The following is a 16,401-nucleotide window of genomic DNA, read 5'->3' on the forward strand; positions in this document are numbered from 1 at the left end:
CACTCACTCACATACACACACGCACATGCACACACACTCACTCACACACACACACACACACACACACACACACACACACTTGTACTCCATGCAGTTTTTCAAAAGGATACATGGCGATTTTTTTTCCGAATTTAAGCACGCCAGTCGGGTGTTCATCTTAAGTTGTGGAAGACACGTGTATTGTCAATTTGCCGCTGCCAATATAATAAACTATCATAATTATGTTTGCATAAACGCTTTGCCTCCAGAAGATTGTAATTTAATGGATGGAAGGGAACTTGTTTCCATGTGCATATTGATTAGTCTGAGCAAATAACGTGTAAGCAATGAAAATCGTTTTAGTGTCTGGGAAGATAGGACCCAAACAGTGTTAAACGGATTGGTGAAGATGTAAAGAAAAGAAGTAAGTGTAACTATAAGTACAACAGCAAAACTTGCAATTACAATGAAATTGATAATGATTTTAAAGGGATTGCAATGAAATTGATAATGATTTTAAAGGACTTGTAATAGTATTGGTGGAGATGTGCATTTGACTTTTAACTTTTTGAGAGATACCACGAAACCACTTATGAAATAGTGCAGAGCATATCCTTTTAAAGGGATGGTACAGTATTGGTGGAGATGAGAATTGGGCTTTTAACTTTTTGCGAGATACCAAGAAAACACTTATGATATATTACAGAACATACCATTTTCAGAGGAATTCAAAATTTATTTGATGAAAATCGGTTTGGAATGACTGAAACATCCAAAAACTAAGTAAAACAAAGCGATCGTAATAAAGTGTGGGTCCCACACTTCATTAGACTCGCTCTTTTTTGGATATCTCAGCCATTTCAAAACAAATTTCCATCAAATAAACGTTGAATTCCTCACAAAATTACATGCTCTTTCATATTTCATAAGAGGTTTCTCATTATCTCACCTAAAAAAGGTAGAAACCTGAAATTAGGTCTCAAACAAAACTATACAATCCCTTTAAGAGGAATTCAAAGTTTATTAGATGGAACACACATTTGATGCATATGTGTAGGTCTGTTGTATCACAAAACATCCTACCATATAAACAATTCGCAATAAAGAATCAAATATGAGGAGATACATGCATCACTATTCTCCTCATTAAGTCACGCCTGTAGACGGTTTATTCTAAAAACAATTTTATCTTAACCATTGTACACATTTTGTAAATTTAACAATACGTAACATTGATTTTACTGATTAACATTGGTTTTAACATTGGTTGTTTCTATCCCTTACTCACATTTTAGAACTATTTTGAAGCACCAAAGCTGGGTTTTTGTTTCATCTGCAAATTGTAGATAATGCTTGTAATTAAGAAAGTAAGTGAGAAAGTTTTTTTCTCCACTTGTGTAAAAGAAATCATTACGACATAATCAAAATTTTCACAGGAAAATATTAACATGAACACTTATACGATATTATGTGCATAATAGTATTGTTACTATTTCATGCTATATTTTAGAGTATACAGGTGAAAGAGACCGTTAAAAGGGTTAATGGTCGAAAGCTTAAGCCTCAATACCAAGGTGCTTCTGATATTGTTCGTTGAGAGTTCTGAACATTTTCCTCAAACAAGCAAGTATAGACTCAGTTAAACAATATAAAATTGCACTACCGTCTTTAACTTTCACACAAGTCTTCTTTTACTGCAAAGGTAAACGCTGCCCCAGCTGAAAATTTCAATATACCATTTATATTCCGGGTGAAGGGGAAGAGCTATAGGAAAATAAAATAGAAATAATCTGTGCCAATATAACTATGTGATTATATACATCATATATTAATTGTGTGTATTGTATGTCTATGTGTTTTTACAGATTTACCTTTGATTTCTACAATAAAATGCGGTTTCAGTGAATTTACCATTAACATTTCGGATTGGAGTTTAACGACTTTGCCTTCATTGTCATTAAATGTTAATGAAATTGGATTCAAATTGAATAAAGTTTGGTTATTTACGGTCTGCGGAGACGCCAAAACGGCTGCACGACATGGAGGAGTGTACAGAAGTTTATTTAGCGAACTGGGGTTAAAAAAAAAAAAAAAAAAAAAAAAAAAAAAAAAAAAAAAACACCTTGCGTCATGCGTCTGACATAAGGTATTAACAACCATTTGATTAATGACAGTTTACATTTGTCTCGCCGGCTGAATATGAATGGCAATGAACATCGATTTGTTCGTTCATTTATCACCCCGATAGTAAGATGAAAGGTGACTGTGGTGGAATCTAATAATGTACGTTTTCTGTTTGAACAGAAGACCCGATCAAACAACTTTGTGTAACATTCAATTTATCGTCTGCGTCTGTGATGCCAGACGGCGGATAAACGGACAATATTCCCACGGGATAATCAGTAAACTGCTACATTTTCCAAGTCTTTTTTGTCTGATTGCTATAGCTACCTTATGATTGTGACGTTTGAAAGAGCGCTAAAGTGACGTCACCTGGAACACTACAGATGGGTAAATAGATCAGTTTGTTGAGATAATTCTTATGAATAGACGTTGCTCCGGTTTCGATGTATTGGCAGAGGCGTCTTATTTCAACAAAACCTCTGCCGTGTGAAATTACAGTGGTTAAACAAACGGGAGGTTAAAGTGATCTTTAATTCAGAACGTATAACCTTTGTCCTTTGCATCAGTTGTACAGCTGTAATTTACAGTTTTCCATGACACATTTTAAATATAAATTGATTTCAGATCAAACCAGCTGATCCTCTTTTGTTGTAGGGATATTGTTGATTGTCTGTTCTCTTCATCACTTTTTCATTACAATATGATGTTGAAACTAATGTTTTTGCTTTACTTGTTTGCTCTCATGGCCGGGCAGACGAAGAACTTGACCTCTCTGAGCTGTATGTTTGTTCCGATACCAAAGAAAACTTGGGAGGTCACGGAGGCTTGAGGCGAGCTGGAATCTCTCCCGACCTCGAGATGCTAATAGAGGTATTTATAGTCATTGTTATCTACACAATCAGAGCGTACCTACACGAAGGTCAGCATTTTTTTTTTCTTTCACTCTGTGCAGGTGGGCTCGACATTGCTCATTTTAGGCGCCCCCGTCAACCCTTCCGCGGGTTATTTAGCTGATATTATCTACGTGAGATAATCGATTTGCACGCGGTATGGCTCTGTACGTGCGCGTTCGCTTCAGTCGCTCTTGTACAGAGCCATCGACGTACAACTCATTTGCAAATGAAAGCGCGTGAATTGCGCGGGGATGAAAAGGTCTAAAACGGGAATATCGACTAAATCATTCAAGGAGCATAGAGAGAAAACGATGGAGTGCCAGTTTTAATGCACGATGTCAGCCGGTGTCTGCACCTTACAGAAAACTCCATCGAAAACGTGTCCTTCTCACCTCCTACTGACAGAGGATGCGCTTTTATTGGCGAGCGTACTCCTGTTGTCATGGAAACGGAAGGATCTGCACTGCCTGACGAGAAAAGGTAACTCCGCGACGACACGACCACGTTGAAAACGCCGGGTGCAAGAAGCGTGGAGTGGTGGATCTCGGCCGTGGCGCCGGGGTGAGGATGTTGACTCGCGCGGGTGAGCTCGGTTGATACCTATCTGTTGGTCAGAGGTTTGCTAGCAGCTGGTTTGACTGTCGTGCACTTCCATCTTTTCGCTTGATGAAGGGAGGAACAGAGGCGAGAGGGAAAAGGGACCTGAACTCATTACTGGGGATTTGCACACCTCGCCATGTGTCAATATTCGCACCTGACGCAAGTACTTGGTGCTGGGAATTCATCTCCGTGCAACTCGATACTATATCCACACTGGGCGACAGTGTGTCTTGATAGTGTTAGCCTGACCTTCTAATCAGTGCAGAGTTAGGTTTGCCATGTCACAAGTTTAATCCATCCGCGACGCTAAGTTCTACAAGAGGAAAATAATTGCAGCAGGAAATGCACAATTTTTCGGTGTTGTAGCTGTTTTTTGTTCGATGCACTCAGATCTTCTCTTCACGTTCTCAGCAGGAACGCAATGATCACCTCGAAATCAGCTTAAAGGCCTTAGCGGAGATCGACACTCTTGAATAGAGACAAAAAGTGGAGGTACTAGCGCGGTTGCCATTAAAACATAATGCAGCTTGAAAAGCTTCTTCGAATCATTTCCTGACACGCGAACACAGGGAAGAAGATTTAAAGATCAGTGAGCGTTTAGCGGGTTGTTGGTCTTTCTCCCTCATAATAAATGGCCTCTTAGCGTAGAATCCAGGGCGATCGCAGGTAGCCAACTGGTCAAGTACCGACCCTTCGACTGCTGAGAAGGAGGAAATATAGACTGCACACTGGCTGTCAAAATCGGAGAACTTTAGTCGTGAGGTGTACACTCTTTGTAAAAGAGTGGAAGAAATAACCAGCTCTGATTTTATCGACATAACGATTAAAACTACGATCTGTCATCGTTCTGTGGTTATTTTTTTTTTCTCTCTCTCTCATGTCCGTTTTGTGGAGAAACTGAATTCTAACTGGCTGTAGCGCTGGCGGGAACGTAGAAGATAACCCCTGGGCGCATTTTAAGTGACAAAATCTATTCAAAATACCATCGTTTCATCGAGATGTCGGTGTTTCCAGCCGTTAGAAAATCGACAGATGTGTAAGCGTGCAACATGTGTAAGTTGTAGAATGCTTCGTAATTGTACCAGCTTTTTTTTTTCTCTCCATCATTCTCTCTCTTTCTCTCGGGTGAAAAGAGTTGAAGAGAATGGAAACTGTGAATACACAACAAACTTATTTCTGAAGAGACCGGCTCGAGCAAATCAGAGGAGGACAGACCGCAAAGTCTACACTTGAACGAGTCCTCGATGATACGGACAATAAATGAGTCTAGATTTCAACGGCGTCCGCGTGTATGTTGTAGCTGCAGGAGATTTCTTTGTTCGGAGTTCCTGATAGAGAGAGAGAGAGAGAAAAGGGGGAGGGAGAGAGAGAGAGAGAGAGAGAGAGAGAGGAAAAAGAATTAGAGTAACCTGGGAAAACGTGGGAACTATAACAAGTTGAACCTGCCCGATTGTAGGGCACACACCTGTGATTCTGCAGCAGATTTGCGCAGACAATCGAGCGCAAATTTGTGTTTCGGTTTCCATCGTCGCCATATTCGGATGGTACTAGGAAGCCTTGATATACTCTGAGCGAGAGAAGGATCTAGGGATATATTCTTCTCAAGCTGGATTTTACAAGAACCTGAATAAACGGAGGAATTTTGAGAGCGATCAGACGAGATCGCCCTTTTTTCACTCACATGAAACGCATAGCAACGGTCTTGTGTGATATAATCGCTATGGCAAGCAAATCAAAAGCGATGCTCGCGTCTCTGGCAGTCGTTTGCTTATTGAACGCACTTCATGCATTCGCTATGCAGGCCATCACGGTACATCCCAAGCCTACGAATGTAATACGTGGCGAGACGGCGACGTTTTACTGTTCCATCACTGACCAAATCGGGGTACCGTTCTGGTCCAAAGACGGCAAACCCGTCGCGACGAGACCAGCCGATCTGGAGGACAACACCCAACCGAGACGGTGGGCGATATTCGGAGACGTAGCCAGCGGCGAGTTCAATCTGCAGATCGTTAACGTCGAGGACAGCGATGCCGGCCTGTACGCCTGCAACATCGGTCTGTCGGCGGGAAGCTCTCCGTGGGGATCAACGCCGGCAGACCATCTCGCCTCGAGCCCGGCGCCACTGCACGTTCTTCCCCATCCCGATGGCGATTTTCCGGAGTGCCTGATCAGTATCGAGGGCCCGCTGGACCTTGGGGACGCAGTCGAGTTCACTTGCGCCTATAAAACTTCCAGCCCTGAAGCCAATGTGAGTGTCTCTGACCTTGAAATAACTTCACATACATTAATTCATAATTGTCATGCCACAGCGGTCTCTGCATTACGACGAGTGCATCTGCCTCGTGCGATATATAGTGTGTACTAGCATGAAACATCATATACACCTGTTTAAAGCTCACTGAAATTAATGTTTTATTTCAAGGTATGTTCAAGGTATGTTATATCTTTTTCTGTCTGCTAGACGTGTCGCTCATCAGCAAAGTGCAATTTTATTTCATCTTCACGATGACTATATAGAAAATGAGTAAAGTCAAATCATCAGAATGGCTGAAGTTTTGTCAAATCTGACATGAAATAAGCATGTAGGCCTATGTTATATTTTCGAGAATGAAATATCCTGAAAAAAAAATGACACCTGTTGAGACCAAAAAATATCTATATTAAATTAGATGATTTCACCGCCTCAAACCTCTTACAGTATTTCGTACACAAATGCATATACGATGTATACTACATGTAGTATATATTATACATATATTCATACTCTCTCTCTCTCTCTCTCTCTCTCTATATATATATATATATATATATATATATATATTTATATTATATATAAATCAGACGATGGTTGAGTAACTACAACCATTTTCTGCAACCAATTTATCACAATTAGATTATGCAACACAGTTAAAATTTACGAAAGATTGTAAATCTCGTTACATGTCATGTCAAAGATATGAACGTTTGCTAAAGTTTATTTAATATTTCCATTTTGTTTGTGTATTTTGGCTCAATGTGAAAAAAAATAACGAACTTCAGTTAAGATCAGAGCGATTTCTTCGATTTTGTTCGTACAATTTGGCTCTATGGACTGACTAAACTTTGACATGGGGTGGAAATGCACACAAAATTGCAGGTCGTATGATCCACGAACAGAAAACACAAGAACGTTTTGTCGTATTTTTCTCCGCTTTTAAAAAGAAGTTGGCGTTTTTTTATCTACAAGCTGTGATATATGATCATATGTATATAATACATATCTTCTCGATGTATATATATATATATATATGAATATATATATATATATATATATTGTGTATTTTTGTTTATTTAGGTTTATGTACGCGGATGCATAATGGAAGCAAAATGTATGCAAGATCACTATAGTCAACGCCATCATAACTAACAAGAAAGTTCGGATTGCGAATTCATCGGCACTTGACAAAAATACTTTGTTTGATATAACATCGAGAAGATATTGAAATGAAATGTGGCAGTTAGATGATGCTTGCATTGTAATAATATGATTCACTTCAATTCCTTACATGCAATGATTTCAGATAAAACAGGCTAATACTGAGTAGGATTGCAAATGGTACAAGGAGTGTTATCTTTTGCAAATTTGACGAAATTCATGCACATTATGTGCATAGTATAGGAGTTCAAAAGTTATTTTTTTTTCCACTGGCATGCTTAGATATGAATACACTTATATCAACATCAATCTATATCCAGTGTTTGTTTTTAGCACGAATATTGTGGAGTAAGAGAATCAGTGATCTGTGATTTTTACATGGAAATGCAAGTGTTTCGCCAAGCCGTGGATTGATTTGTGTATGTGTTATTTTTTTTTAATCATTACTATTTGTATCAAGAAAAACAATAAGGTGTAAATTGATGGTCCATTGACTCATTTTCATTTACGTGAAGGAATGATGGCATATTAACTGAAGGACTGGCCAGTGTGAATGGAAGTGGCGAAAGTGCATGCCTTCCACATTTTATCTCTGCACGGTTTTCTTTTGCCATTACAAAATGGCTACCAGGGGGCATTTCATGAAGGAACTTGTCGGATAAAATGTCCGACGAGTCAATTATATCCGACAAGTTCAGAGAAATCAGCCAATCAGACTAAAGAATTTCTCAAAACTTGTGGGATATAATTGACTTGTCAGATATTTTATCTGACAAGTTCCTTCATGAAATGCCCCCAGGAGACTTAAAACCTACCAAGCGAATATTTTCTCACGCTGTTTTCCTTACAGTTCAATGACAACACAGTAATGAGCGAAAGACGTGTCTTGACATCTCTGTAAACTATTGTATGGCTTTTGCAGTGCTCATAAATGCAATCTAGTTTTTAGGGGGGGAAAGCAACAAAGAAGAAAAACAGATTGTGCCCACAGGGAACAAGTTCAATGAATGGTGAACCTATATGAATGTGGTCCATTCATCGGTGACAATACGAGATTCGTGACAAAAGCATTATGATTGTATTTGCGATTGTCATGAATTTTTCTCTCGCGCTGCCCGGGAGGAAACAGAATAATAGAAGTGTTAACTTGAACGTGCAGACATGAAAACAAGATATGATCATCTTGTGGGGGTGTACAATTTTGTCATGTCAATATCGCTTCACGGTCATGAATGGTAAAGTGGTTCATCCAGTAACAACCTGCTCTGTTTTGATTTGTTAAATATCTACCACGCTACTACCACGACCAGTTTTTTCCCCATCGCTTACAATTTTCTGACCAAACACACCTGTGTGGAATATCGTGTCATGTGTGAAAAATACATGTTTTACACAAACATATCATGCTACCAAGTACTATTCAGCTGAAAACAAAACTGGTGGCATGAAATTTTACCAGCCACCAGACAAGATCAAATAGAATAAAGTCATTACAATGCAGGATAAGTCATTCTTTATTTCTGTTCGAAGAGACACGCCCGCAAAAAATTCCACCTTTAAGACAGACAGTGCATCGGGATATTTGCTCGGTGAATAATGGAGAAATTTTCTGTAGACATATCATACATTATGATGTGTGCGGGGAAGGGGGCAGAAGGCAAGTAAGCCCTGGGGAACAGGATAATGCAGGGCTTGAGCAAATAGAAAAGATGTACAGAGAGAAAAAAAATTGAAAAAGGAAGTGAGAAGGAGCTGGGAGATAGAGAAAACAGTAAGGGAATACAGTCCTCAGCATGTCGTACAATTTCTAAAGAAAGGTTGATAGAATCGTTTAATATTCTTTTCTTACCACCATTGACTGTCATACAATGTATAACAAATATTAATTAACAGTGGCGGATCCAGGAGAGTGCGCAGCGGGTGTGCACCCTCATTAATTTTTTTTTTTTTTTTAATAAAAGAAATAACAAGAACAAATGAACACCGGGCGCGCCCCTTTAGTTTTTGTTTGCTTTTGTTTTTTGTTTTTTTAAGTATACATGAAATCGCATGATGATCTCTTTTTTGCTTGTCAGCTGATGAAACCCGGAAATGGCACCAGAAATATAAAATGCGCCACCCACCCCCCCCCCCTCCGGAATTCTAAGATCCGCCAGTGATTAAGATAGCATAACAATTTCATTTCATTGTTCGATGTTGCTGATAACAAAGACGAATCTCATCTTGATAATGCAGTGATATTCATGTAATAGTGATGGAATCCCATACTTCAGTCAATAATTTTATCTGGGTGTTCTCTTAACCTCCGTTGCTTGAAATTTCAATTCATCTAATCATTCACATTAGAAGAGCTGAAATGTATGAGGTGAAGCGCCCAAACTACACAATCATGATACTAAAATAACAGATTTCCTCTTAATCTTGGAGATATACGGGTTTAATGCTACATCCCATCTCATCCACACTCTTAGTAGTGGTAGGTCGTGTTTATGAGGCTTCAGTTTTAAATTAGGAAACTCAGAAGAGACGATTTAGGTAAAAATAATACTTAAGTGTTTTTGTTTTTGTTTTTTTTTTTTTCATGTTTTTGCAGCTCTACTGGGGCAGGCGTAACGACAAGGACTTTTCCCCCATCGACCCCCAGACTCACGCCCGTGACGGCTTCGTCGTGACACAGTTCTACCACAGCATCTCGAGGCTCGACCACCTGTCCAGGTTCCAGTGCATTGCCGAAAACCCCGCCCTGAAAGCGCCGCGTTCCTGCACGACAGGTTTCATCCTCGTGCGCCATGCTCCGGACGTCGTCGTTGCGCCGGAATCGCCGTCGGTCGAGCGGGGTGAGCGATTAAACATCACCTGTCTCATCGAGTCCTCCTATCCGGTAGATTTCAACTTCTCCTGGACTTACAAAGGTCAAGCTTTGGCGAATTTCGGAGATATGGTGTCAACATCAGGGTTCCAAATAACCATCGCTGACGTCGAGTCCAGCGACAATGGTGCGGCTGTAGAGTGCGTGGCGAGCAACGAGGTCGGGTCTAGCCGGGCAACCGCCATGATTGAAGTCACCGGTCTGCCTCAACCGTCCCATGCTTTCGGCTGGATCGTACCGTCTGTCATCGTGCTGGTCATCATTCTCCTCGTGGTTGGGATCGCCATTATTCTTCTAGGAGGTGAATGCTGGTGCAGAAGGTACGTCAGAAACAGGAAGCTGAAAACGAACGGCTGGACAGCCGAGAGATTCGTTCTCGAGGCACAGCTGCAGCCGGACCGTCGGGGGAGCGACACCACCACCGACTTCTTTCTCACGCGGACTATTTCCACTCCTGACCGGAGTGGACCACAAGTCCAGCGCCAGCTTCCGCAGAACCATCTGAACAACACAACATTCGTCCAGGAGACAGCTGTCGACTACGCCAACAACGTCGATCCCCGTGACTTCCGAATTCGTCCGGACGCACAGAGACGCGACTACGGCAGCATCCCATCCGAGAGAACTTCACTGCAGCATGGAGACGGCCGAAGCGATCGCGGAAGAGTTCCTCCCAACCGCCGAAATGTCGTCAACAGCCATTCCGCAGTTTCCTACGGGGAGCTGGACTCATCAAATTCCCCTTCGAGAACCGTAAGCCCTGGTATGAGCGACTCCGAACTCGACTTCCAGCCCCTGGATATAAGCCGAGGTCCTACGCCGGGACAGGAGAGAATTCGCCAGTCCAGAAGGTCACGAATGTCTCGGGATAGTTCTGGTCTAAGTGTGCAGGAGAGACAAAGCATTCTGGATGCACTCTGACGCACTCTTTTGAGACCAATCAGCGATTTAATCATGACATTCTCTATCATAATTGATGTTTGTTTTCTCGGAGTCATGAATGTATCTTTGTCCTGCACACCTGTTGGAGCACTGTGGTATAGTAACAGAAGTAAACGGAAGGTTTGGGATTCGAATCTTGCCCAATGCATTCATCCTCGGACGAGATATTCTGTTCACGCTTTCTCTCTTGTCCAAGGGTTTTTGAGAAGGTTCCTTTCTTTTCAGGGGTAATAACAATATTAGAAGGACCCTCTTGGAGAGGGCCATTAACCCTTTCAACGCTATACCCTGGGTAGATGAGATATAATCGCAATCATTATATTGCATTATTATTATTATCATGATGTTGATAATGATGATTATTATTATCATCATATCATTATCATTATCATTACCATTATCCTAAAGGGTAAGGGACAGTGTCAGTCAGCTGCTGGTGGTGATATAATACCTCCTCCTTGATAACTGTAAAAAATAGTCTCAGATTAAAATGATCCGTGCATCAGCTGAATATATATACAGTGCGTATCAAAAAAGGGTAATCCAACTTTAGAGGGCTACTATTTTATAATTGTCAGCTATGGAGAGGTCAGTGTTGGTTGTATAGAAAGGGGAACTCTTCATCTTTTCATTGATACCTAATCATGCTGAAAAACGTCACGCATGACTAAGCCCAAGCTATTTTGACCCCTCGCAGGCCCATTTTTAAGGGGGGGGGGCACATTGTGCCCCCCCTATATAACTTTTTTATTATTTGATGTATCATCGTCATATTTGGCACATGGGTAGAGTAACTCATACTCTACACGACCGTACATTTGAATTTTCTCAAGGTCACCCATGGAGGGCGCTATTTTCCAAAATATAAAGAAATACATAGGAAATATGCTAAAAGCATGATTTTTCTGTGTAATTTCTTTATCCCCATTATATATGTCTTATTATAGACCAATCATTTTCATATTTGTCACAAATGATAAGCAAGTGGAATCTCATTATTTGTTATGGTTGAAATTTCTCAAGGTCGCCACATGGGGGCGCTATTCATGTCAACATAATAATACATTATAAGACCAGAGATGAAATGTTTGGGATGGGTACATGTATAGTTATGACATTTCATATTTGCATAATAGTTGAATTTCAAGATTGCAAATTGATAATATGATAAACTAATGCTATTAGAGGCATAACCTGGGTGAGGGAATCAAAATAACACAAAATAGAAGGGCAATCTCTAGAAAATATTATTGTTTTCAATTATCTCTATTATATCTATTGTGTTATGCCTTTGTCACATAAAAACAAAGGAAATAATAAGAAAAAATTTCCAGGACCATAATTACTTCAAATCTTGCTCCTTCAACAAATTTCAGCCAAGAAACACCCATTTCATCCATTGTAATGCTGTTAAATAAAATGGGAACAGAAAAAGGATGCAAAATCTGACTGACATGGTTGTCAGTTTATGGTTGCCATGGCAACCAGCAACATCAAATGTAGCTAAATAATATATCAAAATGTTTGCAATAAGATTTTAGGAAAAGTCACCAATTTTTTTTTTTTTTTTTGAAATCGGATAAAGGGTGAAGGAGTGGCAAATGAAAATCTGGTAGAGGGCACAATGTGCCCCCCCCCCCTTGGGCTTTATAGGGTTAAAGGGATTGTACAGTTTTGGTTGAGACCTAATTTCAGGTTTCTAACATTTTTTTTGGTGAGATAATGAGAAACCTCTTATGAAACATGAAAGAGCATGTAATTCCATGAGGAATTCAACGTTTATTTGATGAAAATTGGTTTTGAAATGGCTGAGATATCCAAAAAAAAAAAAAAAAGAGCCATTCCAATAAAGTGTGGGACCCACACTTTATTACGATCGATTTGTTTTACTTTGTTTTTGGATGTTTCAGTCATTCCAACCCCGATTTTCATCAATAGAAACTTTGAATTCCTCTTAAAATGGTATGCTCTGTACTATTTCATAAGTGTTTTCTTGGTATCTCACAAAAAGTTAAAAGCCCAATTCTCATCTCCACCAATACTGTACTATCCCTTTAAAGACAACCATGACAAATTGCACTTTTTTCCAAGTTTGCGTGTTATTGTGAAGGAACAATACATGTCTCACTGCATGGATGAGATGTGACAGTGAAAGTGCTCATATTATCAGGCCAGCCTCCACGACTGGAGATTCGTGTTTAGGGTTTCTTCTAACCTTTTATGGTTCATAACCTTCAACACGGCCACATTGTCGATAACTTGGTCCTTCTCATAAAGACTAAACCATTATCCATTTTTCTCTCTTCATATTCAAGACATGGTTTGCCACTGGGGGCTATGTGTTGAATATGAACAAAGAAAAGTGGACTGTGTGGGTTGGCCTTTGTGGGGGCGACCAAATTATTGGACAGATGGCCATGTTACAGGTTATGGACCATAAAATGTTAGAAAAAAACCCGAAACACAAACCGTGAACACAAACCTGCATTCGTACATGCTGGCCTACTTGACCACTTTCATTGACACATCTCATCCATGCAGTGAGACATGCACTGTTCCTTCACAATAACAATCAAACTTGGAAAAAAAAGTGCAATTTGCAAAGTTCATGTGCTCAGTCATGCATGACATTTGACGACATAATTAGGTATCAATAGAAAGAGGAAGAGTTCCACTTTCCATACAACCAACATGGAGTTCCCCAAAGCTGACATTTATGAAATAGTAGCCATCCAAAGTTGGATTACCTTCTTTTTTGTTGATACGCACTGCATATATACATGTATATACATATATACATTATATATATATATATATATATATATATATATATATATATATATATAATTCATGAATATTATTTGGTGCCGTGAGTCTGTTCTTTTGTCATGTGAGAGTAATGCGGTGCTTTCCTGGAAACAGAGAGGCTATTAAACTAATAGCTCACAACGACAAGGCCATGCTGTGGGGCGTGTAAATCATGAAAGCAGTCAGCCCCCTTTTCATGAGCAGATGAGCGCTAGTTTCCTCGACATCCGATCAGGACACACGTGTGGATAGCAAACCTGTGTGAGACAGTGAAGTTCTCGCAGCTGTCAGTAGTTCTCTATAGACATATACGTGTTAAACGTGGAAGAAAGACACACGGGAATGCTTCAATGTCTTTCGTAATCTATACTTCAGAAAACCAACGCGTTTCACGCCAGTCCTACAATCTGCAAGGGGTGGGGGGGGGGGGGGAGTCTGGTTAAATTCTGTGAAGAAGTCCTTGTGAAGCCAGGGAGACTATGGTTTAACCCCTCAAAAGTTGTACGTGATTTCTGAATCTTCGCCAGTTTCCTCGACATCCGAAGGGATGCAACCACTCTCAATGTTAAGAAAGCATGTCCAGCCCCCAAATGTGGTGTAATTTGTAGAGGAAATTACCCCCCTAAACTTCAACTATATTAGTCTTATGAAAGTACAATGCTTCAACCTTGATGTAACTTTCTTAACGTTTCATTTTGGTATCTTTGGAGGCTACGGGGTAAGACCAATTTATTTACAAATGTGCCTGTGGGTAATTTACTTGACAATCGTTCTTGGTGCGTACTCGGGCGCCAGGGTGAAGCGAAAAGCGAAGGGTGAATTTGAATTAAGCTGTTCTTAAAGTAGTTAAGTGTAGTTATTTCTTCAGGAAGTGGGCTGATGTATTTTACACCAAATAGCATTTTATAAAGCGGAAAAGCACAAACAATGCACGTTTGGGAGGCATGTACATAAAAGTATGAACAGACGGGCGCTCATAAATGACTAAAAGGTCTGTGTGACATACTGTGTAAATGTGATGTGCATGTTATTGTTTCGTTAAATCAATCGTAGTCATTTCGATTTCAATGTGAAAATGTCAACAGAGTTTCATCACGATGAGTCTTTAACAACTGACATAAATTGTGGACGGTTTGAATGATTTCGTTGTAAGTGTTCGGCATTATTATATCTTTGGCTGAAAAAAAAATGATGTGGATTCTTTGTCTTTATCCTAGATTTCAAAAAAAAAAATGAATCTACGTAACTTAATCAAATACAATGTAGCTGCGAGGACTGAAAGCCAATCAAGCTTTGCTTTAGCCCTTCTCTTTGTTCAATGTATCGCTTCAGCTTATCTCGATTTATCATTGTACACAAAAGAGTCATGCCCCCTGCGATCACATGATAACTTGTATTTTGCTTCGTAATCATGGGGCCTAAATGTAATGATTTAGCAACCAAAAAATCAAATCAAATCGAAATTCGTTACGTGCCTCAAAATGAGGAATTCAATGCTAAATTAGGTATTGTTCCTCAATTTCGTACTTCACTGTGTTACCTTAAATTGTTTTTTGATAGATCGAGCGTGTGATGCCTTCTTGTTAGATTGCAAAATGTGATTGCAAAAATGTCGCAAAAAGCCTTATTCGAATAATTTGCAATATGAATCGTACTGTAGGCAACGAGCACTTAAGTGTCATATTTATCATGATGGTTAACACAAATCAATATCAACTGAATGAAAATCCAGTGGATGAAACTCACAGATTTTTGTTTGTTTGTTCGTTTGTTTGTTTCACGTGTAATGAAAGCCGTAAATAGAACATCAAACAAACAAAAGGATGCTGTAGGTGGCCACTATATTATAGTAACCACGAAAGAGACAGCGTCTTTGATGTTGAAGGTTAATCGTTTTGATGTGACGTGTGCTCATTTTATATCTGGAAGCATTCAGCATTAGTAAATCAGTAAACGCCAGCTTGTCAGTTATGTTCATCGACCTGCCATAATATATCTGAATCTTCTACTTGCGTTGTAGTTGCTGGGATTTTTTTAATGTGTATGCAGATCATAAACATTCTTATTTCGCTGCTTCCACTCATACACAGTTTATACACTGTATAGATGCCCCAGATCTAACTAAATAATACGCCTAATGTGTATGCAAATTGGACAGTATCAACAACAGTTCGTGTAACACGGAACTGAAGTGACGTGTTACGTAAGCATGAAGCCTTCGCTTGACATGTCACAATAATAATTCGGCAGTATACTGACTCAATCTTGTCACAGCAGAATAATACAAAGACGCGCTTCACTATTCACAGGTGCAAGAGAAATGGTGAAAACGCTAGGTTCTTAGATAGTTTGGTTCTAAAATGTGTCCTTATTAGTGTGTGCCAACGCTCACTTTAAAAAAACAACAACAAAAGACTAAAAAAGAGATACAATTCTATTCGACCTTTTTTTATGACAACAACATTACTTTTTGTTGTTATTTTGCTTTTTATCCATCGACATGCCTCTGCGTGCTTACACAGAGAAGTAAGTGCTACCCCTTCGATGTTTTATCAGTATTTAGCAGTGTAAATACAAATAAACTTTTGAGCCGTATTCAGAATGTCAAACGATACTCACTGATTTCATGATCATTATTTTTTATCTCCATGTGTGTTGGTCGCGTTTAAAGGTTTCATTCTTGGTACAAAATATAATGGTCTTTATCTAGACGCTATCACACTGTCGTAACAAATCATTGTATATTTGGCAAAAACAACAAAAACAGG

The 16,401-nt window shown here is 39.6% G+C and overlaps 1 protein-coding gene across 1 annotated transcript; it reads left to right on the top strand.

Moving 5' to 3' along the window:
• Nucleotides 1-5,391: 5,391 nt before the first annotated feature.
• LOC140242951 (kin of IRRE-like protein 2) lies at nt 5,392-10,804 on the top strand. Its single transcript, XM_072322695.1, has 2 exons — nt 5,392-5,853; nt 9,608-10,804. The coding sequence occupies exons 1-2, from the start codon at nt 5,392-5,394 to the stop codon at nt 10,802-10,804; spliced, it is 1,659 nt and encodes a 552-aa protein (XP_072178796.1).
• Nucleotides 10,805-16,401: the final 5,597 nt, after the last annotated feature.

The sequence above is a fragment of the Diadema setosum genome, chromosome 19, assembly GCF_964275005.1.
Source record: "Diadema setosum chromosome 19, eeDiaSeto1, whole genome shotgun sequence".
Taxonomy (NCBI): Eukaryota; Metazoa; Echinodermata; class Echinoidea; order Diadematoida; family Diadematidae; genus Diadema; species Diadema setosum.

Excerpts from the sequence above, each read along its gene's own strand:
- LOC140242951 (XM_072322695.1), top strand. The coding sequence starts at position 5,392 with ATGCAGGCCATCACGGTACATCCCAAGCCTACGAATGTAATACGTGGC. Across the intron at positions 5,854-9,607 it reads GCCCTGAAGCCAATGTGAGT|CTCTACTGGGGCAGGCGTAA; the intron begins GTCTCTGACCTT and ends ATGTTTTTGCAG.